General features: G+C 43.1%; 2 protein-coding genes across 6 annotated transcripts in view; both read right to left on the bottom strand.

Moving 5' to 3' along the window:
• The window catches only part of LDLRAD3 (low density lipoprotein receptor class A domain containing 3), a 116,700-nt gene extending 103,133 nt beyond the window's left edge, over positions 1-13,567 (bottom strand). For 2 of the 3 annotated variants that reach the window (XM_087745961.1, XM_087745964.1), the window contains exon 1: positions 13,466-13,567. In XM_087745961.1, the coding sequence (XP_087602087.1) occupies positions 13,466-13,499 (34 nt within the window). In that variant the 5' untranslated portion in view covers positions 13,500-13,567. The remainder of the gene's footprint in view (positions 1-13,465) is intronic. The other variant, XM_087745962.1, reaches the window with a different exon arrangement.
• A 6,672-nt stretch (positions 13,568-20,239) lies between these two features.
• Positions 20,240-24,940, bottom strand: part of LOC148057117 (uncharacterized) — a 107,537-nt gene continuing 102,836 nt past the window's right edge. For all 3 annotated transcript variants that reach the window (XR_015702063.1, XR_015702064.1, XR_015702065.1), the window contains one exon: positions 20,240-20,444. The gene's annotated coding sequence lies outside the window, so the exon portion shown is untranslated. The remainder of the gene's footprint in view (positions 20,445-24,940) is intronic.

Here is a 24,940-nt window from a genome sequence, read left to right as displayed (position 1 = left end):
GCCAACTTTTTTGCCAATGTAAATAAATTCAACTAGAAGCTCAGTAGAAAGCCAAAGAATTCAGTCTTGGATTTAAAACACTCTTGCCAGTCACTCAAGGCTGTCAGTAATACCACGCAGGTACATTTCCTATCACTAACATATAAAAGTAATATAGGAAAGAGAACTCGGTCCACTCCTACTGTATTTCACACTTGAGCTTTTCACTGATGCCATTATCTATTTGTACTACTAAAAACCAGACACAGGAAGACATGAGTGTTCACTGCACATTGTGTTATCTACCCTGCCCCTTCCCAATTCGTCATCAATCTTACGAAGCGGACAGTCCTATGTACTGTCTGGATGCACTTGGGCATAAGTCCCTCGCACTCCTAGAGCTTTCACCATCAACAGCAGTTGCCAGAGCTGAGCCAGACACAGATTCAGCTTTACAAACTGGCAGCCATATGTCACCCAATTGGTGTTAAACACCACAATGCCGCATTAAAGACAATGGTTTAATGCTAGTGTGCCAACTCCTAGTCTGCTCCCCAACAGGAACGTTGGCGTTGTAAGCTTCAGGAGGAGGAAGTGTAATATAAGTACTTGAGACGTAGTCCAGCCTTGAAGACAGGATCCCTTTCAGGAAAGGGTCACTTTCTGGGTGGAATTTGAGAAGACTGGAGACAGGGTTCAGCCCTGCCACAGATGTCTTATATGATCATATTACTCTGCTTTCCTTGGCTTCAGTTTTCCTTATCTGTTAATGATTACTGATTCTCTCCTAACCCATGGGAATGCTGCAAGCATCCATAATTTATGTTTCCGTGCTGCTTAGACGCTGAGGAGATGAGTACCTGAAGATAAATACTGATCAGTAGTTTTCCAAATATATAAACTGTTTTTTAAGAAGCAGCATAAAAAATGCAAAGTATTAATATTAAAGCCTACAGGTGTATCTTGAATAATTTATTCCTCAGTAGTAAACAGGCAAAGTCATAACCAAAAATCTTTGATCAGGTATGCAACTAATACCCAGTCCAGGAATTCTGATTAAAATATAGGTAGGCCCACCCTGTAACAGATGAAACTCCAACTTCCCAAACTCCTGCCTCAACTACGCAACTACAAACTAGACTCAATTCACACAGTGACTCTACAGAGATAAGCGATCCCCTGGACCTAGGACATTCAAGTCATTTTTAGATACAGAAATTAACTGCCCTCTTATTTACACTCATAGGGGCTCAGTAAGAACTCCGGGTATGGTGTCAATTTTTGTTGTCCTCTTGCATGCATACATACCTATCCCTTACTTTTGTTCAATGCTGGGGCATGATTTGTGGGAGGATGAGAAGGGAACAACTTGGGAAGCTTGTTTAAAAGCAGATTATGAATCTGTACATTTCAAGGTATCCAAAATGACTTTGCCCTGGAAACACGCAATGACTAGTTCTTGGTACAGCTGCTTATACCTAGGGTTTAATTTTGACAGTTGAGCTCACTCAAACTGTTCTCTAACGAAAACATTAACTACAGCATTCCAGTAACACATTTTTTCCAAAACAATAGGCCAACACAGTCCTTCCAAACTGAAGTAAACAACACTGGAATATTTACTAAATCTATGCCTAGTTAGTTTTCTTATAGGGTTGTGCAAAATAGCTTGGAAGGCTCGTGTTTGCAAACACCCAACTCATCCTACCTTCAAGGGCCAGACTGGCAAAGGTGGAACAAGTACCCTATTTCCCAAAAGTCACTGCTCCTTTAAGATATCCCACATCAGACATGCTTCCCATCCAAAACGGAGATAACCACCAGGTATTTTAGAAGTCTAAGTCATGTGAGTATAATTTTAACAGTATCTGATGGGCCTTACACAGGTCTCTTCAATACAGGCCCAAAGGAAGTTACATTGATTGCTTCTTAAATGGGAAAGTCTGTTCACAAAAGTGGGCTGCCTAATTTTGCAACTGTCGATGAGCAAACAAATCAAGCACCAACACTGCAGGGAAAAATTAGCTAAACCGTGCTTTACAGGCTGAACACAGTTTCCCCGTGAGACTACTTACAAGCAGTGGCAGTCAGCAGGCCAGCAACTCTGGATTCAACCTCAGTTAGGATAAGAATATCCTGACAGCAATCAGAACTGCTTTTTATATTTTCAGATTTCATTTGACTCAGCTAATTGGCCATTAAGCTCCAATAAGGTGGACATTTATCTACAGATAACACAAGGAAACTGAAAAGTAAGCAGCCTGAGGCTACCCTGAAGACTGTTAACCAAATAGCAAGGCACAGCTCCATTAAAACAATTAATCAGAAAACCTATATAGTCCATTGGCAGATTTTCAAGCATCCCATTAGAAATTTTAAGGATACCCAATCTGATTAGACACCGAAGTCTAACTCATGTAGAAGTCATTAATAAGTAGAGATCCTTTAACTTTGAAAGCTTTAAAGTTATCAAAGCTGCTACAGGAAGAGAAACTGGACATTTCTGCTGTAACTAATATGCATAGTTTTGCATAAGAATAGCAAAAGCTTTCTATACTATATTAAAAAGTGAGACTGATGAAAAGGTATAGCTGTGCAAGCCAATGTCATCAAGTACCCGTTACTTTTGGGTGGACTCTGCCGGTGTAACTAAGAGACAAACACTTTTATATGTTACCTCAAAAGAGTCTACATCCAGAATCAGTTCTCCATGAAAAGTCTACTAATATCTCAACTGTTGAAAAGGCCAGTTATTTGAAAATCACTTGAAGTTGCAGTGCAAACTGGAGATTATGCTGGAAAACATTTTGTTTCTACATTTTATGAAAACTGGAAGGAGGAAGAAAAACAGCTATTGTGCTCTTACCCTTAATGGATATTTAATTCGAGCATGAAATAAGGTCACTGAAACTATTCTAGACTTTTTTGGAAGCAAAAGGTTGCAATGAAAAAAACATTTCAAAAAAGTGTGATGCTGTCACCAATCCTTATAGGAAAAAAAAAAGCTGATAACATTCTACCTCAAACTTGCAATTTAGAAGCTAACACTCCTCATGGAAGATTTTTAGGGTACAACTGGTACTGGCAATTTGTATTGTTTATAAGTAGTCTTAGGAACTCTCCTGTCAACATTCTTTTTATCTTCCAGGTACTCTGTCAATGTTCTAGTCAGATCACTTTCATCTTTGGTCAGAAGTACACTCCTGATTTGTTCATTGCACATGGTGGCTCCTTTTTCAGAGGAGTGAAAAAGAATTGGTTCCTGAAACTCACATACTGCTTGCAGATCTCAGGGGAAGCCCTCCATCTGACTGTAAAAGGACAAAGCTTGTGGTTTGTTTTAGAGCTCATAGGCTGAAATATTACAGGGCTTCACTTTTCTCTTACCTTCACGCTTGCTGATATTCAAAGCCAGTACCTTCAGAAGATTGAAAATGCCTAACAAGTGGAGGTAGATCTCACCTTTCAAGAAAGGGCTAGCAAAAATTTCTTAGAGAATGTAAATCAGAATTCCAACAGGACTTGATTTAATAAAGGGCAAGTTTAGCATGCATAACCTTGGTTACATGGTAAAGTGAATGCTCTGTTCATTTAAAAGTTCACAATGGTTTTGATTTTTTGGGGGTTTGTTTTGTTTTTACAATTCTACCTGTAACTCCATACAGGCTTTTATTTCACTCACAATCAGGTATTTGAAATTCAGCCAGCACTTTATTAAGAGATGGCACTAACATCAGTCACGTGGATATTTTTGTCTCTCTCCACCTTTCAAAAGCTTGTCTTAAAAGAAAAAAAGTTGAGTTTGAATAGACAGCAATCACCACACACACACTGTTGTTGCTTGTTAGCCAATTTTGAATTATGCCTGATTAGTTTAATGACTTCGTCTTTTAAAACTGATTGAGCAGTACCTACAGTTCTTCCAGACTCCAGGATTTCACAAGTGCAGTTTACATTCTGCCAGCCTGAGCGGATCTTGATCTCAGCATCTATACTGTGTCTTTCCAGTTACCCAAACAAGCAAAGCTATAGACTGCTTTACATGATGCCAAGTCCTTGATAAGAGATGTTTCTTATTGTTGTTAAGATCATGGAAGATTTAGCCTCCCATCTCCAAGATCACCCACCCAAGATCAGCATCAGAGCCCCAAACTCTTCTGGTAGACAGCCATTCTCCTCAAGACAAAATATATGCACTTCAGGTTTCAGTTAGACCACACATTCGTTTTAGTAGTGTGTAGTTCCACCCAGCTCTTAAGATGGCATAGTTTTGGCCCTAGCCACAAGAGCAACTTGTGCCATTGCCAGGAGACTGGTTAGCAAGTTAAAGTAGTTATTTTGCCTTTGAAGTTCATCGACTGCAACGTGTTTCCTTTGGAGGTCGTAAGTGCTGACTCTATCAATGTATCTGCTCATGAAGAACTCGTGCTTTGGCAGGTGAAGCAAAGTAGAGCTACTCTGCCTATTTAACAACACAAGGAACTGCTTTAGCGCATTTTATATCAGTCTCTCTAACAGTGCACACATTCACAAATTATTTAGTCCTTTATGCATGCACACTTTGCAACTAAATATTAACTGTACTTCAGAAGTGACCCCCGAGAAGTGGAGTAATTTGCTCAAGATGCACAATTCACTTGTAAAACTGTTATCAAGAACATAGCGAGACCAAGTCCCAAGCAGTCTGCTCTAACCAAACACCACCTTCCAAACTCAGCTACAGGAGAAGTTCCACATAGCCCAAACCTGGGCCTTAACACACAGCACAGCTATGCAATGGATAGGGGGAAGAACAGGTAGAAGAAGAGTAAGTCCAGCAGCATAAGATCATTCTATGCATCAAAGTTTACTATATCAGTGATTTCATATTCCATTGAATGCAAGATCCAAACCAAGAAGATGAAGTGGACCACAAAGTACAGGAAAGGCACTCTCACTACAGAATAGCGATATGAACTGGGACACTAGACTGCAGCCAAAGAAAGGCAGCAGAGTGGTGCAAAGCACTTGCAATAGACAGAGGCAAGGGAAAGATGACAATTCTTAGCTGCAGGTTTGGTCTACAGAAGCATACAATCCTAGCATGTAGGTATAGGTATAGTAAGCATACCTGCCAGCTTCTTTCTTTTATAAGTACAGAGTCAAAGGCCTGGTGAGAAAATCCATGGCTAGAACTATGCACCAATGGGTATAGTTTCAGGTAAGGTCATGAGGAATAACAAAAAATAAAAAAGAGGAAGGTGTACTGAGATGCAAGGAGGAGGGAGGTAAGACAAACCAGGTATGGAAAGAAGCAAGTGAAGAGTAAGTCATCAGCATGCATGTTTGGAACATGCTTTGGAACAAGAGAACAAGGATACAGGCAAAGAAAGAAAGGGAAAGAAGTTTGACTTTTACAAGAAAGGGATTCACAGTCTGAGAAATATCGGCTATTTTTAGCTGCAGAATTTTAGCTAAGCTTATAGAAAGACCAGCAGAAACATTTAATAGCCCTTGACATAACTTAAACTTATTCTTGCATCAGGAGAACAGCAGAAGAATACCAGTTCCAAGATTTTATTTGCAGCCTCCAAACTCAAAAACACAAGCTGAAGTATTACCTTCTGTAGCCATGTGTGGGCAATGACCACATTCCTTGTGAAGCAGCCACTAGCTAGCAGGTTCAACAGAGTACTGCACAACAGGCTACCTGTGAAGAGCGCACCCTGGACAGGCAATAGTACTGCAGGTTGCCAACTCTTGCCCTGCCTTACAAAAGGGGGAAAAAAGTGCAACTTGCCAAATACATGGATTTTCAGAATTGTATCAATTTGTGCATCTATATCATGTTTCACATTTTTCTAAATGTAAAGCTCCTCTGTTTGAAGAATCTTAATGACTTTACTGTAACAAAAAGAAGGAAAAATAGGAATACTTGAGAAAAATTCATCATATCAAGAAAAATCTACTTACCCTGCATCCAACTCCTACCAGCAAGACAGAACATTTCTTCAAGGCAAAGAGCTATTTTGAACTGTAGAAAGATGTGCCTGTTGTTATTTGTAGCATATAGCTCTTGACTAAAATTAGGGTAGCACCAATAGCATAAAAGAAAGATGGGAAGAAAGAGAGTTGGTGTCCAAAAAAACCTGATTAAACAGGTAAAAGGGAAGTGAGTACAGTGAGGAAAGAAATAGATCTTGCCCAAAGTCATACTGCTGATCAGTAATACAACCTGGAGTAGATCCTGCAGCACTAAGACCCTGAACAGCTTTGCCCAGCAGAGTACAAGTCTTCAGTTGACACAGATATGGCTGGCAACTGTGTTCTGTCTGGAGCTATAAGCGTCATCTGACTCGTTAACAATTGAAGTGATAAATTCGTGCAAAAAATACAAAGAAAGAGAAAGAACTCCAAGGAATGAAGGAATCTGAGCACAAAGGGATACTTAGTAGCTACAATTCACATCTTAATGTTTAATGGGACCACAACCTACTTGCTGTACTAACGTTACTGCATTTTATCAAACCCAGAGATAAATCCCCACAGGAAAATGTTACTTAAAATTGAACTTTTTATCCAATAAACCCAGCTGTTTCAAAACAGACCGACATAGGCTACCTCATGTGATGTAATTTGTTTCCATCTAAAATCTTCAATAAAGGAACTCGAAACCAGGAATTTCCCCCCATCACATTCCCCCAGAGCCATCTGGAATAATAACCTGTCTAAGCAGATGAAAGGTAACATCCCGACACCAGAGACTCATAGCAAGGTGTGGCAGTTGCGGATCTTCCTTTAATTTAAAAGGAAAAAACAAATCACGATCCCTACTAAAGAAAATTTTTAAAAGACCAATACAAAATATAGCACTAAAAACTGAAAAATTGTATTTTTGGCCCTATCAAAACAAACTATTTCATAACACAACAGCACACTTCAACCATATTCAACTTACACACTTCCCAACCTTTCATAAATTAAGCCTCACAGGCTGCCTGAGAGATACTAAATCAATTTTAAAACTGAAACCTCCTGGCTAAGAGGATACAGTATCAGGACCTCCCCAGATCTGCTATGAGTTCATCAGCCCCTAATCCTAAAAGATCCCACAGAGTGGGTTAAAAATTCATTCTTACAGTACAGAGATCATTTTAGCCAAGTTTCATGGCCACATCACCTTCCACTCATTACCTCAGCTCCCCATTCACTGTGACATGTCACACACATAGCAACTTACACAACCGTTTACTATACACAAAAAGCAGCTTTGCTTGATATGTCTTAATTGTGCCCAAGTTCATAGCTGTCTAGGCCATGGCAGGAAGAAGACTTAAGGATCACAGAGGAGAAAGCTCTCACCAGCCACCCTCCCGCAAATTGCTTCCATTTTGATTTTGTTCATCTGGCCCCTTTTGATTATCCACCCACATGATTCCTCAGTCCTTCAACACATTTCTCACACTAACAGGAACTACCTATTATTTCTCTCAAGCTTTCAAAGCAGACATTTCTATAAGCTGCAGCTAAATTAGGTATCTGATTCCACAAGCTCCTTTGCAATCAAGATGTGGGTATCTGTGCAAGCAGCCAAGAACAACAATGAGCAGAGACACCAATGGCTCCATTTAAAAATCTCCTCACTGCCTCAACATTTCCCATGTGCAAATTAAAACACAAACACACACCAAAACCGATTAGCATTACACCATCTTCTCCCTTAAAAGGACTTTTCTGTCCTGATAGCCAACACTGCATGCAATATAGGGTTGGCTTAAACTGTCTTTTAATCTGACAGTTTTACTAGCACAAGAGGCTGCATGAAAAAAACCACTCAAACACATGATCAAGTTACTGCAGTTTAACAAGTTTGTACATGTAACAGAAGCAAGTATCTGGATACACACTCAGTCCTCAGCAAATGCAAACCTCCATTGATCATATAAGTCAGAAGTTTCATTATCAGAGATACTAATTTAATTAAATGTTTTCTGCAGGGATGTTTGCCAAGTTTTTTGGTTTGTTTTTCTTAAGGTATTTGCTTACATTTTATCTTTGTTGGTGGTTTTGTTTTTGTTTTTGTTTTTTTTTTAAACACATATGAGCTCCCCCTCAAAAAGTCTTCAGCAGTCAGTAAATTTATGATAAACTGATTATACTAATGGCTGACTACACAATTACCTCCAGCCATGATCTACTTACATTTCAGGCAAAGGGCAGTCTGTCATTCAATGTTTCACTTTAGAGATACCTTAAAATACATCATTAAAACTGGTTTCACTTGAAATATTCCATTCTGCATCTTAGCATATCCTGTTACGAGATCTTCTCAAAGCAGTTTTGTTTCAATACTTGAAAAGACAAAAACTCCCAAAACCAAGAACTGTTGAGACATATGATCTTTTTCCCTCCTCATGTTCAAAACCTAGCTGCTGATAATGACACTGTTTTCAAGTTCAAACCCTGAAAATGCCAGTTTAAATACTTATCACAGAGTGCCTTCTACCAAAGGTAGGACACCCTTCAGTCTGCAGCAGGTAGGACAACTGAACAGTGGCAGCCTACAAGGCTTCCTACCAATTCATAAAACTCATCATCTGCTTCCGTGACAGACAAGATACTGAAATGGAGAGCACTGCTATCATCACAGATCTCACACTACAGATTTTTTTTCAGGCCTGCTCCATTACTGCATTTCTGCTTACACAGACAGACAGAGCGACCCCAAGACAAGATACATCACAGAAACTATTCTGGTAAGATTTACCAGTTTGGAAAAAAAATAAAGAAAAAAAAAAACAACACAAAACAAAGTCTGTCCCCAGGTGATAAATTAATTTTCTGTTTCAGGGCAGTAGTGTAGGAAGGCCTAATAGAGAGATGCTTGAACCTCAGCTCATTTCATCATTGCTGCCTAACAAACCATCATCTACCTGTTACAGCCTACCAGATTTACAGCAAAGGGAGCCATTTTATTCCTCATCTGGTAGCTAACCAGCATACAAGCAGAAGTAGGATGCGGGTTACTGTTGTCACAATAAACACATCATAGTATCACCAGGAAATTTTTTCATCCAAAGAAGTATGGAGCTTGCTAGTCTCCCAGTATCAGGCACTGCAGGCTGACTGTAAGCTTATAACATTTTATTTCACATTTGTACAAAAGGTGCATTTTTACTACCTATTTTATAGTTAACAATCTCCGCTTCCTATCACAACATGTGACTGCAACATTGCAATCACACTTTCACCCTTGCAGCCCTTGGCAACTGCAGGGTACTGTTGTTGGAAAGTTATCCCAAGTGGGACGGGACAGCTGGAAGCTCCTGGGCCCTGCAACTCCCCACATCCAAGGAGCAACAGGAACCTACAGAAGTCTAACCAAGGATATGTCCTTTTCCCTGACACTATTCAAAATCCCTGAAGTTTACAGGAAACCCACAAAACCATCATTGCCTACTTCAGTCCCTGCATCAAAAATGTACTTGCAAGAGTAAAGTCTGACAACAGCCTCAAACATCAAATGACCGATAACCAGAAACTGATCTGAGAGAACCTGTCTGTGGGCACCAGCTCCTGTGAGAAATCCCAGACATTCTCTCCAGTGTGGATGCAGAGCTTTGCACTAAGGTTAGTACTTCCTAGCTGCTCTCATCACAACCACTGGCAGACTTACGTCTTCAATAAATATCCAGCGCTTGTTGTGTATCACCTATTTCTCCTGTTTGCCAAGTTGGAAGTTTCTTGATTTGCCAAAGCTACTACAAGAATCCTTGTCCATCTCTAACACACTGACGTGCTACACGAGCCTGCAGCTGGCTTGTATGCTGAGAGAGACGAACACTGGTTATGGAGCACTAGACCCAGTTTAAGAGTTTTTAAGAGGATTGCATCAAAACCACAAAACAGATCCACTGTACACAGAGGACAGACATGAATCTTTAAGTACAGAGTAGTTTTCTTTCTCTCTCTACTTATACAGCAGTAAAGCAGAATGGTATTCAGCAGTGCTCTTCCCATGCAGTACATAAAGGTTTTCAGCAAAGAAATTGTACTAAAAGCAGTACCTCTGAATGTCAGTACAAATGAAGACCCAGGTAAGTAGGGTCTGTGTAGCATGTGGAAGTTTTAAGCTAGCAGACGTTACACAATACAGGTTAATGTGGTAACATTACTCTTCAAGCAGCTCCTAGCCCTGCTTGATTTTGGGGATGTTCTGCTTTTTTCCAAGCTTTTGAGATGCAGTTGCAAATTGCAATGAAAGCATATGTGTGGCCCTGAATGTTTACGCTGTCTGTGGAACACCAATTCCAACAGTATTAGACCAAAAGACTGGACAAAACAAGACACAAAAGCCTCCCCTTAATACAGAGCAAGTTGAGTATACTTTAAGAGGTATAATATCTACATTATATATTTGGCTTACATATCAGAAAGGTCCTTACACCGAACCATGACATCTTGGGGACCATACTCAGGAATTCCAGCTGTGCACTGCATTCTGACTCTCCAGGCAGTTGAAGACACATTTTTAAGACCTACTTCACAGCTAAAACAGGAAGGTTTGTAGTTGTCAGAAAAAAGTAATCTTCCTTTTCCACTCACTTTGTATTCATACTTTTTAAAAGCGGTTCATTTAGCTAAATATGTGACTCCTGCCATCATTTCTCTCCTTAATGAACAATATACAGGTTGAAGAAAAAATTACATAAATCTATGTCCAAAACATATTCAGTAGATTTAGGTTTCTTTGAATAAAAAAAAAAAAAATTGTCTTGAAGATACAGCACAGTGGTAGTCAGAATTACAGAGTTCATTTTTCTTTTAGGGACTGTTTACATTTTATTGGTTTATTCAGCTATAACGTACTTGCAATTCTCTGAAGCAATCCTTTCCTAAACTCTCTGTAACTGTGTGTAGCTCAGCTTGGATTAAGTAATACAAACTGTGGCAGAAGATAAACATAGATGTCTGTTTTCTAACTAACAAACCTTCTACTTAACCCAATAATGTTGTTACAGACTAAGCTGGTAACTGGAATCCTTGCAGGACCTAACCTACACCCAGAACTCCTGGGCTGACAGTGAGCCAAAGTGAAGCACTAGGAACTGGGTCAGACCATGGCACATGGAGGGCAGCAGGAGGGGATCAGAGCTGAGCACGACCTGCTTACACTGGCAAGAGCACAGAGAGATGAAAGAGACTGGGTGTACATGTGTGCACACGCACCTTAGAGCTTGATGAGACTTGAAATGAGGCAGGGACTGGAAAAGGAAAGCAAGGGAATTGGGGAGGTCTTGTGCAGGGAACAGAGGTTAAAGCTTCAGATCAATAGTCTCTTTCTGATCAATTTTAAGTTGCAATTACAAACTGACATTAAACCAGCCTGGCATAAGATCTCGCTATATATCATTACAAGATAAAACCTTTCCCATGCAGATACGGTCTTTCAGGATCAAAAGCACTATTTGATCCAACTATAATATGAAGAATAAAGATGCAAATAAAAGATCAAACTCTGCCGTGCAAATCTTCGCTGACACAATCCAAGTCAACAGTTACTTCTGCACGCTAACAGAGCAACTGTTTAGACAGAGACACTATAGAGTGTTTATTTTCCGTTAACTGAAATTGATCCCCAGGGTTTCAAGGTTTCCCATCCTAACCCAAAAAAGACTCAATAGGAAAATAAATATTTTCAGGAGTTATCAGAACTAAAATTCAAAACAGAGTGAAGGCTGGGCAGAGACAAACTAATTCTCCCTGTGGGAAGCTTGCAGGGGTGCCAAAATATACAGAGGAAGCAACATTTAAAAAACAAATCCCCAAAGACCCCATACTTTATTCAAAATAAAACCAGAACACATTAAAAAAAAAAGGTTTCAGAAAGCTCTTTGAATCTGCCCCAAAGTAAGCCAGAGCCTCTGGTTAAATAACTGCAGGGTAACTGTTGAGCAAGAATGGCAGTTTGCAGTCAAAAAGCTAAAGTACTAACTTCCATATGAGAAACAGGTCTTCTTGGTCACTGCCCCCAGGCCAAGGTGGAGCAGGAACACGGGGTGTGGATGGCTGGGAAATCATCATATGTAAAGATCAGTATCTTGTAGCATGGAACCCTCCGTGTTAATCTAAGGGTGATATTACACGCAAATATATTCAACACATGGAAAGGTATATACCTTGCTATGAATAATTAGGTGACATTTTGGCAACATTACTGTAGTAAAATGGAAATTAATAAGGAAGAAGGCAACACAATCCCGATGAACAAACCTGAGCTTTGCCTGAAGCTTTCCGAAACATTAACTGCTGAAATAGTTTTGCAAAGACACCCAAACCTACACAAGACTCATGAATGTTGCAGCTGAAGTCTGCAGTTACGTAATTTCAAAACAGTGCAAGTGCTATTACGCTTCTCCTCCTTCCTACCCATCTACACCAAACTCGAAACAAACTTTTATCACGGAAGCTATGAAACTTATCGGTTCTTCATGACAAAAAATTCTCTTCAAAAAAAAGAAATTGAACTTGATAATCTGAGTTTTACCCACTGTGTGTCATCACTTCATCGCCAAGGCGCGATTCAGAAACAGACACAGCAGCATGCAGCCAGGCTACTTACACTGTCTGGAAAAGTGCCCGCTAAGATCATGTTGCAGAAATAATTCACACCTGCAGCAAAGCTGCACAAAACATCATCAACTCGCCGACTTTGACAGACATATGCCGACCGTGGGGGGAAAGGAGTTTCTACAACGACGAATATGAATAAAAAGTAGGAAATCCCCCTTCAACACCCCAAGTGAAGCCAGGCAGGACCCGAGTGCTTCGCTTCGGCACACGGACGCCAGCGCTGCGCCGGCCAGAGCCCGCCGTGGCCCCACCAGTCCTGCCCGCCTGCCCACCGGCGGAGGGTCAGCTGCACCCGCGACGGCCTCCTCCACCCCGGGAAGGCCTCAGAAGGGAGAAGGGGGCCCGGGTCGGCCCGGCCCAGGCTGCACCAGCGAGGCCGCGGCCCCTTCGGCCCAGCGGCGGCTTCGACGCCCGGCTCGGCCCAGGGGCGCCCGACCCCCACGGCCGCCCCGGGACCCTGCCGCCCGCCCCGGCCCCGCTAACCCCTCCGGGCGCCTCGCCTCACGCCCCCACACACGCCCCACACACCCGCCGGCGGCGGCGGGACCACCCCGAGCACGCCCCGAGGGCAAGGAGGGAGGGGACGGAGCCGCGCGCACGCCCCCGCCGTGGGCATCCCCGCCCGGCACGGCCCGGCCCGGCCCACCCAGCGAGCCGCGGGGCAGGCTGTGGCCCGCCAGCGGGAGGAGAGAGGAGCCGAGAGGAGGGGAAGGGAAGGGAGGGGAGGCCGCCGGCGCCCCCGGCCCGGCCCGCAACGAGCGGCCGAGGGGAGGCGGGGGGAGGCAGGGAGGCCCCAGCGCCCTCCTCCGCCGAGCGGAGCACGCCCCCTCGCTCCCGGGCAGCGCCCCGGGACGCCGTCACCGCCCGCACTCACCCGCCGAACCCAGCAGCAGCCACAGCAGCCACATGGCCCCCGCGCCGGCCGCTCCGCAAACTTCGGGGCTGCTCCGCCAGTCCGGTCCCGACGGAGCCTGCGGCCGGGGGCGGCGGGGCGGAGGGAGGGCGGGGGGAGGGCCCGAGGGCGGTGCCCGCCGCCACCCCGCCCCGCCCCGCCGGACGGTCGTGCCCACCCGCTGCCGCCGCCCCGGCCCGCCCGGCCCGGCGGCTCACGGCACCCCCGCCAGGGCGGGGCCTGGGGCCGGGGCGCCGCTGAGGGACCGGCGCGGGGCCGCGCCCCGGGCCCGAGAACCGGCCGGGAAGTCTTGCGGGGGCTGCAGGCCCGTGGGCCTCGCTGCCCGCCCTCGCACCCGGGAAAGCCCAGCCGGGACCCCGGTGAATGGGGCGTTGCCGGTAGCACGCCCCGCAGGGTCGTCCGGGTCTCCCGCTCGGGAGAGCGGGCAGCGCGGCTCGGGTTGTCGCCGAGCAGGGCAGCCCTGAAGGCCATGCCGGTGACCCGGCCTCTTGCATCACGGCTGCCGTTTGCCGTGCTGGCGGATCGCACGGCTCCGTTTCGGCCTGGCTGATGGCACTGGGAGGCGAGCACCAGCGAGTTGCCTGCAGCGCACCGCGGCAGCTCCCCTAACCACGGAGAGCTGCCTCAACTTTCTCAAATCTGTTGCCCATCAGACACCTACAGGCCACTTTTGAGGACTCTGGTGGGTTGTGGTGGCATTAGCGTGTCATACAACAGACCCTCCGCTTGCTGGGTAACAGCAGGCAGGAGCCCTTTAGTGAAGCCTGGAAGAGTTTGGGTCAGAGCTGTACCCCTGCAGACAGGCTGTACTGTACACATAAATGCTCACTCTGCCCCTTCTGCAGTGGGGAGGGTGTATGTTGCTTTCAAAAAGGCGCCGTTTCCATATTCTGATGCATGCTCCTCTCATCTTCATTCCCTAACTGGAAGACAAGATACATTTTCATTACAGCCAGTCAATCAGAGCTAGCCTGTGGGATTTAATATCCTTGTAAAGCTCTGAAACCCAGCATTTAGGAAACTTAAATTGTGTTTTCAGTCTAGGGGCCCGATCCTGATCCCACTTGGCTTCAATGGGAGGAGGAGCAGGCCTTGTTTTAAGGAAAATTATTTTTCAGTATATAATGACCAGGACTGAAGAAACTCATATTAGCGCGTGATTAGCTGCTTTTATGGGAAAATCGCTGCCTGTTCATTAAGTGGTACCTTTTTGGTTATAAAGTATTCCCATGTGTGTGTGTCAAGTACATAAGTAGATCTGCATGTGTATAGAATAAAGTTTAACTCTCTAAAAAGCTTGCAGCATGTATTTAATAGCTGAAGAGAAAGGCTTAGTGCAGAACGTATTTTAGCTAAGAATTAAAGCCAGTTTATAACAGTAAAAAGCTGCCAAATGATTTCTAAAACTGTGCTCAGCTAATCTTCACGATAATACTGTTTCAACCAGAATTCCTACAATTCATGTTTAATATAGTCAGAGGAGCTTAAGGAGATTTATTGATAAGGATTTCACATCATTTGGAAGGATGAATTTAATTTTTTATTTAAAATAAGACTTTTATTTGAGTATCTAGATTTAGCTTCTGTTAGTTCTTTAATGGTATTTTAACCCCTGATAGCTAATTCTCACATGGAAATCAGCTTGGGAACTAGTTTCTAGGAGGTTTGAGATGGAGGAGTGGTTTCTGACCCCTGAGGGATGTGGCTGTGGGAATTTCCTCCGCCTGCCAGGACACAGATCCCCAGCGGCTGCCCTTCCTGCCTGGGCTTCCAGTGCGACGACGTAGCACGACCCATCTCACCACTCAGCGGGCTCCAGCCAACTCCCCCTAACTACATGCAGCAATAGGGCTTAAGAGGTGAAGCAAGGTGGATGGGTGCCTCCTTGGCAGTTACCAAAAAGCAAGATCTTCTAGTTCACCAAGAGATTAAGTGGGAAGCTCTTTTAGGCTGTAAAAGCATTTTATTCACCTCAGTTTCTTAGGCAGCACCCAGATAAAGGGTCCAGTGTGATTCCTCCTTACCTTGTGGGTGTTGGGTTACGTGATTAAAAGTGTAACCCTTGTAAACACAAAGATGCAGGGAGAACAAAGACAGGCAGAGAAACCTCAGTAACCTCATCAGAGACAATGGAGTGCACAACATTGGCTGCTTCCAAGCACATCAGAGAAGACTGATTAGGCCTTGTTACCTGGTGTGAAGCTTGCCAAGATAAGTCAACCAAGAAACTGTCTCCCAGATGCCTTGCAAACTAAAGGTGGTTATTGCCTATGGTGTGGGATGCATTAAGGGTTGCAATGGGAACAGCATTTTGGGAACGTGCAAGACTTACTATACAATGTTTAGGGCAAAGGCCAAAGGAGAGGAGAGGGAAGGTTTGAGGTGGATCGAGGAGGAAAAAACATGGGAAAATAAAGGGAAAAAGGGATGAAAGGGGCTGGCTAAGTGTAGCTGAGCCCTGTGTTCGATCACCACAGCCTATCCTATATTCTGATTAAATCCTGTTTCTAGCTATCTTACTTGTAGGTGCACTGTCGATTCTGAGCGGGTATGTGTGAACACTAGCAAACTTAAAACTAGATTAGCCAGGAAACAGGAGGTCTGAGTATCTGTAACGGAGTGGGACCACAGACCTCAGGTCAACAATATGCACTCTGATTCACTTTACCCTCAGATGAACTGCCTTCTTATCACTGGGGTGGATTTCTGGTTTTGTACCTGGAAGCAAAATGTGATCCCAGCTCTGTTGCAGACTTTGTGTGGCCTTGAGCAAGTTGCTCTTGTCAACCCATGCTTTGACTCTTGATGAAACTACAGGCCTTCTACACCACAAAGATATTTCAAGGATAAATAAATAATTTCAGGTTGCTCAGAATGAGGCTAGATTCTGAATGGCTACCAGTAATGCAGGGTACCAGCCATTGATCAGAACAAACAAGGAATATACTCTGAACAAAAGGTTATTTTCTTGCTTCTATTAGCTTCATAGTAAATTATGCTGGAGTAGTGAAGAGCTGTGCTTGGCCTGTGGTCTTGGCAGGATCCATTACGAGAAAGCCATTTATTGTAGCTTTGTGCACTATGGCCAAGGGATAGAAAGGGGAATTTTCTTCAGAGCCAAACTTGTTAGAGAAGGCTCATTTATATTAGCACAATTGCTACTAGCCAAAGTTTCTGGTGCTTCCTTCACTACTCTAAAAGACGTGGGATTTTGCTGCTGGATTTTAATTTCTAAATGCAGCTTCACCTTCTGCTCTATCTTGAAATGAAATCATAAATACTCTAATTTATAAACATCCTAATCTCCTGACATCAAACAGCATTTAATAAAACCGCATGTGACACCAGTGTCCACATGGCTCACACAGTTGCACTCTTCCACAGGAAGGTTGCAGGTGGCTTCAGGGAACCTGAAGGAGGAACAGATGTAATGGAAGTACTAAGAAGGTTGGGGATGCCCTGCATGAGTACTGTCTTGTGTGGGTGCCGAATTAAGCGTAAGAGATGATACACAATCTTTGTCTGCATCCACATCATAGCTGTATTCTATCATGCTTAGAAATTTCTTTGTGGCAAACTTGTGAATGAATCAGGTGCTCTTTCAGCAAACTGTGTGCCAAAGTTTGGGTGTCTGATGACAGTAGAAGAAAAGGTGTGAGGATATCTGGCTTTGGCATCAAGTTCTCTCTCCATGTTACTGTGCTGCCAAGGGACAGGCATTTAATCTTTGTAATGCAAACCTGCCACCCGGATTTTGAGATTTAACCCCTTTTTGGTTACATATTCATTTGAGATGCCCAGATGAAAGATAACCAATAACATAAAGGGTTTCCTACAAAAAAAAAAATTACCCAGATGTTTATTGAAACTAATCTGTGCCAATTATTAACCTAAAGAGTGCTCTTTTTAGGTTATTGTAGACGAAGAAGTGTCTTCAACTCATATTGGCAGACCTGCCGGTTCTTACTCTGAGGGATAAAGGATTATTCGTAAGTACATTGCAGAGGATCTGCATCTCCAAGAGAACCTGACCTCTCTAGGAGACACCAGTGCTCAGCATGTTCTAAGCCATAGCTCAGATTTTTCATTTCTCGTTTCTAATCAGCTCAGTATACAACTCATATTTAATTTCATAATCATTCTTATAAGCTAGAAGTTGATTTTTTAGGGAGTTCACACTGGTTTGAGGCAAAAGAGCAAAATGCAATAATGTCTCTAGATGCGATCTAAATTTGCTGGCTTCCATCTGGAAATAGTGCTCTGAAAAAAATTAATTCTAGTCATTTATATGTGTCATGCCCAGTGACAGGATTGATGGTGATGAAAAGTCAGGACTGTGTTAATTAAGGATAAAAATTTGTAATAATATATTGCAATATTTTATATATGACTGAACTGCCACTTAGCCAGCCAGGGAGTTTGGAGCTGTGCTTAGCAACAGCTTTTTGATGGATTCAAAATAATAATAATCCCATTTTTAATATATTGCAGCAAAATGATAAATGTAGATCCGAATACATTTATAAATTTGTCATTATCATTAACATCTATCAAGTTAAACAGGTATATTAGCATATCAGCCTATCCATCTATCTATTAGAATTCATCTCCATTATGGCTTTGCAATGTTTTGATCTTTAGCTCTGCATCAAGCTTGAAGCTCTCCTGACTGTTGCAACATTATTCTCTTTAGAAAACAGAGTTGGAGATCTGTTTTCAAAGGAGGAGTCATAATAGGCATTCAGATTCCCTCATATCACTCATATGCTTCTCTCATAACATCTTAACTTGTAAAGGGTTATTAACGGTATGCATTGATGTGGTCCTCATCACTATGCCAGCTGAAAACATAAGGATTAAATCAAAAGTAATGAACAGTTCTCACACGTGCAATTGCATTGGCAGCCTTCTCAAAAAAACAAATTGAACTACGATGGAGCTCAAAGAGCAAGAGAGGCAAGCCTCCCTGGTCCCCTGCGTACCGTAAGCTTCAGTGCCTGCAACAGGAAGCACCTGGGCAAACTAATGCGCCTTTTCTTGAGCTCCAGAAGTGCCAGGCTTGGATTCAGGCACCCACTCAGCTGCCGTGGCCTGTCTCTGTGCTCCCAGGAGCTCACTCCTCACAGCTGCCTGAGGCATGCAAACAGTTAATACTAGGACTGGACTCTGCAGATTCAAGCTACTCTATATTCTGGGTGCAAAAAGGGTTTTAATGAGCATCCAGAAAGAGTATGTTATGACAGACCCAATCTGGGATGTTCTGCTAGTACAAATTAAGCTATCTTAAGTGTTAAATCCTCTTCCTCCTCTCCTGCCAGGCTGTTGGCTCAGCACGCTAGAAAATGCGCAGAAACTCCTTGCTCTACAATAGCAGCTAGGTTTTCTGTCCTAGTGCTATGGAAAGGGAAGGCCCTGAAGCTCTGGCCCATTCATTTTCATTTTTTTCTTCACGCAGTCTGCAAAGAGCCCCCTGCTGTGCAGCTCCCACTTGTCCTGAGCTGCAGCTGTAACTCTCTGTTTGGGACTCAGAAACCAGAGATGGAAAAGGCTTGCAAGGTCAATTTGTCCATACCCTGGGCAACACAGGACTGTTCTCCATTGCACAGTAAATCTTTACATCCCTTGCCTAGGTCCCTCTTACTGACCCATGGTGAAGGGGCTGCCACGCTGTGTTCCAGGAGATTACTCCTCACTCTGAGAGTGTGTTTAGACATTCATCCACTCTTTCTGGCTCATCACTGCTTGACTTCCTCCATCTACCTCCTAACTACCCTTCACTTCTGATTTTGGGACTGGGGAGGGGAGTGAGGGACAAAAATCCTTCTCCTCTTTTTTGTGTCACAGGCATAACCTTGGGCTTCACAATTTCAGTCCTATCCTGCCCTTCCTTAGCACAAATTGCATGATTGCTCTACCGTTAGCCCAACGGGATGCACTTGGTTTTGAGCTCTCCCCTACTGCCAAAGCCATGGTAGGAGGCTGTAATGCCACAGCAGTAGCAGCATGTCCTAGGGCATAGCCTGACAGCAGGGCAAGGGGCTTACTTCATCACTCTGCCCACCATGACAGCAATTTGCAAGTATTACCGGGTGACGTCTACGTTTTCCCTGATAAAACAAAAGGTGCAGGATCCCACCCCTGAGTTGTATCGCTCAGGTGGCACACTGCTGTTTTTCTTTCTCCCCATTTCACTCTGAGCTATGTTAAATTTCAGCTGGAGCATTTTCAGAGTAGTTTTCCCACTCCCAGCCCCCCCCCAAGGTATGTGGTTGCATAGTCTGCCTAGACAATTCCACATCCCCATATCCCTTGCTCAAGCCAAGCAAATTCCCAATTCCAGCTACTCTGATACAAAGGACAAAGTTCAAAATCAGAAATGCTGGTGGAAAGTTCTGATGCCTGTTTTACCTTTTAATCTTACTCTATGGAGCAGCAGGGGGGCTACACTAGCAGATTAAATTGCAAAATAAAAGCACTTTCAAAAATATTGCATCCTTTCCATTTTACATATTTATAAGTTTACATATAAATTAGGCAGTTCTATAGTTAGAGTTCTCTACCTACAGAGCCAGGCAGAGTTCTTGTTTTTAAGCACCTCACCCCCCCACTCCTCACCCACTCAAGTCACAGTTTTATTATACTTGACCTTCTGAGTACTTGTGTTTTCTGGAGGGCCGCATTAGAAATCCATTGCATTTGCAGTTTTTTTTTTTTAATTCAAAAAGTAATTTTGTTTCTTTGATGTGAGTTTTATTCATTACCTAACATGTCAATATTTTCAGCTAATGATTTCAAAATAAGTAGTCATAGACAGCATGTAGAACAGCAAGATGATTAGGTTGTCCCCAGGTCTTCCGATCACCTCCTGGACAATTAGCATATCAATACTTTCCATTAATGTAATGGGCAGTGTGTGAAATTTCCAGGCTGCTTCCAGAATCTAAAGTAGATGAAGACAAGCAAACAGAGAGGATTATTTGGCAGTAAAGTACAAAATCAATAAATGAATGCCTGGATCAATACATATCCCCTAGCAGGACCACAGCAGTTTAGCTCCCACTGTCCCTTAAAGAGGTTCTAACAAATAAATAACAAAAGTCAAATTGATATGTCTTGATGATGAAAATTTGCTGTAATTTGAAGGAAGATGCCATAAAACTACATCATGCGTGTAAATCCCCAGCTAAAGTAAAATGTTACATCACCTATGGTGTCTATGCCACCTGAAGGTCTGAGAGTTTAACTCATGCCTCTGGTTTAACACATTTTAAAAGTAGAGCGCCTGTCTTTAGCTCCAGGTCATGAAAAAAGCACATCATGGAAGCTTCCTTTTATGTGCATATGTGGGAATTCATTTTTTTTTATATTTTCACAAAATATTTGGTGCTATCTCACGCTGATGCCTTTGTATACAGGGTAAAGGAAATGTAACAAGAAGCAGGCAAGTCATTAAAAGTACAAGGTGGGAGGGAATGGAGTATCCAGGATCCCAAAACGTTCATAGAAAAATGAGACCTAAGCTAAAACTGAATTTTCTGAGTGCCAGATCTTAAATTAATTCTTTTGGAATTGAACCCTGAGGTCCTTAATCAGACACCTTTAAAAATGGTCTTGACCACAAAATGACTTTGTGATTAGGTAAGAGGTGAAGAAATGAACCCATCTTATCTCTTCTAAGCCTTCCTGAAATGCAAGGCAACAAGATGTCAGGGGAAGATAATCTATATGGTGTTTGCAGTTTCTAACTGGGAACCCAGCTGTTATTTGAAAAACTGTGAATTAAGTCATTTTGTGTTTGCTAACAAGGGTAAATTGAATGTTTGCTTACATTAAAATGTTTGTTTAAAATGTTATATTTTTAAATGGTAATCTGGAATTTGGAGTTTGTCCAAAATTTAGTCTTTTCAATGACTAATGTTCCTCAAGCTGTTCAAGGATAAAGTCCTCCTAGAAAGCACTTCTAGGGTTCATCCGACTTTTTAAACATCTGCTTCAGGATGAGCTAAATCCCCAGAAATGCCTATTTCTCTCCATAAATGTGAAAGAAGCCCACAGTGTCTGGCTCCAGTGGAAACAACTGCACTGGAAATGTCTGGAGCTAAGAGGAGATGAATCCCCCCTGCAGTGCGACAGCTCATACATTTACAGTCAGACATCAAACTGGCTGTGCCTGAAGTGAAGCCTATCCTCTTTATGGATCCAGAGCCAGCACCCTGTGAGCTGCAGCCCTCCTGGGGCAAGAGGGGGTACTCAAACTGGGGCTCAGATCACTTCGCCTGTCTCTGAGGTGCAACCATCAGTAGTGAGTACAGCAAGAAGTTTGCACCCTGGGAAGCACAGGAGGCTCAGTAGAAATTTATGACCCACACAGGAACTTGTCCAGGTTTCCCTAGTTTTCAGAAGTGTGAAGAACTCACTGGTTATTGCAAGGACCCCTTAATGACACGTCATTTTTGGTGCATGGGGAAAATGGAAAACTTCAGTGTTTGCAGCACCATTACTGCAGTGGCTCTGGGAGCTTTGATTTGAGGAAAGTGCATCTCCCATTTCCTTGCCACAACTTCTGAACACTTTAAAGCTTCCTAACTGAGAAATGTGCCGACTAAACCATACTTAATATATAAGATCACAGAACAAGTTTGTATGACCAGAGGTCTGATGCAAGGGCCAGAAATACTGCATCTCTATTTCCTGGTGCCTAACGGAGGAAGAAGAGCAACAACTGAATGAAACTGGCCCACCAGCTCAGTTGTCTCAGCTGGACTGCACACAGTATAGACATAGATACAGTATGGATTTAGATAAGGGATATGCTTCACATATCTTTTTAGTATTTGCTGTTTGTTTGATCGATGCAGGGAGTTGGAAGGGAATAAGACACCAAGTTGCAGCATGAAGTTGTTCCTATTTTACACAAGAGAGCAATGGCATATTGAAACACTCACTTTGATGGTTTCCTTGGCCTGCTGGGGGTGCTCAGTAAAAGCTTTCTGCTACGTCTGGATCGACATAACTGGGATTGTTGGTCCCACATGAATTGAGCCAGGAAGTACTGCAGTACAGAGATGGTCCAGATAGGAAAGCAAATGTCACTGACAGGCAAGATCTAATTTCACTGTTAGGCTAACGATGTGACTGATGCAGAGCCAGTAGGAAATTATTATGGCGTAGATTAGATTACGCATGCAATGTCAGAAGAGCCCTTCTCCACCCCTGTGTGCATCCCTGCCCTTCCCTACCACGCTCCAGAAAGCAGCCGGCCCCTTGCCTCTTATCCATCACGCTTTTGTGATAAAAGAAAAGGAAAACCTGTCTGTGTGGAAATCCAAAGTGACCTCTCTTACACATGCATTGATATTTATTTCACCTGACAGAAGCACAAAGGGCTTTTCAAGTCCAGAGGCTGCTGGAAGTGTCAGCAGGGCCAACGGCAAAATGAATGAGTATGCCACAAACCAGAATGGGAATTTGAACCCCAGCAGCTCCAGTCACACCTGAAACTCTCCAGTCAGCAGATCCATCTGGCCCAGCATTGTCCGGCATGTCTCCCTCAGCAAAAAACTCTCCTTCTCTTTCTCTGTCCAATGAAAGGAGCGGGTTTGGGTCACAGAACAGAACAGCTTATGTTTGTGAAGTGTTCTTTTCTGTCTCACTGACTAGGAGAGAAGCCACGTTTGCTCGTACTCCAGCCAGCGTTAACAGAGCACTGTGCATAGCCACACATACACACATGGTGGGACACCAAGATGAAGCTCATGTTACACAAGGGGATGGCAAATTATCAGGTAAAGGACTATCCAGCTGACTTCAGGAGACAAAGTAGAGCCTTCACGGATCTAGGGAAACACCACAGAATTACTACTACATGATAGAAATACGCTACTACATGATGATAGAAACTATTTCTATCATGTAGGCTTACAATCAAACCTCAGCACAAGCTAAGTCCAGATGAAAGGCACCAGTTTAACAGTAGGTGTAGGAGCAGATATAGAAGAAAACAGCAGTGATCCCTGTTTCTTTGCATGTGGTTGCATAACAACAGGGGTTGTGGAGAAAGTGAAGATCCTGCACAAGGGAAGATTTGGGTTTCCTGACTCAGCAGTGGGTACTCAGATCCCCAAGAACTGCCCTGCTTGAACTCAGGTGGATCTGAATCAGCTCTGGTGACACAAGTGTCTCACAACCGTGAATCAGAGTCGAAGTGAAAACAAAAGTTAGTTTTCACTGGCTTGGAATTTCATACGAAACCAGTGCAAATTTGGATCTGAAAAGAAAATGTCCCCAAAGTCCAATGGGTTCATTTTTTAGAAGCTAGTGCTAATGTCCATGAAATAGCTTCATTACTGTTTGTATTACACTTACAGTTTTGCATGAGATGTTGCATAAATACTTAGCATGGGCTTGTCCTGCACTTACATGGCCACTGGTTGGATTGATTTGGGTTATTTGGTAACAGCTGAGTATTTATTTGGTGTATTGTTATAAGCCCTTTAAGGTTGACCAGAGCACTGTATAGGCATTCTTTTGGGTTAGCTTGTAAAAATTTAGTGATAAACAGGGAGTGCTCCCCTGGGCTTGCAGGTGTTAGCAGAAGGCAGGCCCCAGTGGACCTGTTTGAAATGCTGGTGGCTGGACTTGCTGGGATGGCATGAAAATGGGATTTACCTTTATTAACTCTCTTTTCAAAGCTTTATTTTTGAGTCAGTCAATTCTTTCCAAGTTTGACCTTATTAATGGCTAATTTGTGACTAGCACTGAGATGTAGCAAGTCAGATTAAGCTGGCCTGAAACCCACTGAGAGGTGTCATTTAAAAGATAGCTGTCCGTACTCTAATTTCTCCATGAGACAAAAGCTCCAGCTTAGGAACACATTTGAGTGTAAGTTTCTGTCCTATACAGTCAGTCAAGATTGTAAAGTGTAGAAAATGGATGAGCAAAGAAAAATAAAATCAGGATAATCCTATGGCAAGCAGAGTTGGAGACTCTAAAAGAGCAAAACAAGTTGTAAAAGTGTTTTTTTCAAGAGCGAGAGGGATCCTAGCAATAGCATTAGGCCATCATAACAAATTTCCTATTTTCATCACTAAGGCAGGAGGACACAATTTTTCCTGTTCTGTACAGAGGAAGAGGGAGTTAATGAATTGATACCACATCAGGTCTGTTTTAAGACACTTTAAAGCAAATGGTAAGCAGGAAGCTAGGCAACAGGAATGCTAAGAAGCAGCTAGTAACATCAGGCAATCTAAAATGACCAGGTCAAGAAAACTTCTGTCTGGCATATTATGACAGACTGTTACCTTGCATCAATCCTGCCCCAAATAAAAGATAAAGAGTTAAACCAATGCTTAGGGTCTGCCCCAAGCTTCTGTTTCTGAAGCAGGAGCTAGGGTTTCCAAATCATCTGTACCAGAGATGTATGGCCTAAATGCAAAG

Source organism: Nipponia nippon, unplaced genomic scaffold (assembly GCF_047370975.1).
Source record: "Nipponia nippon isolate SJK-2023a ecotype South Korea unplaced genomic scaffold, ASM4737097v1 scaffold_10, whole genome shotgun sequence".
NCBI lineage: Eukaryota > Metazoa > Chordata > Aves > Pelecaniformes > Threskiornithidae > Nipponia > Nipponia nippon.
This window is presented reverse-complemented; position numbering and strand designations above follow the sequence as displayed.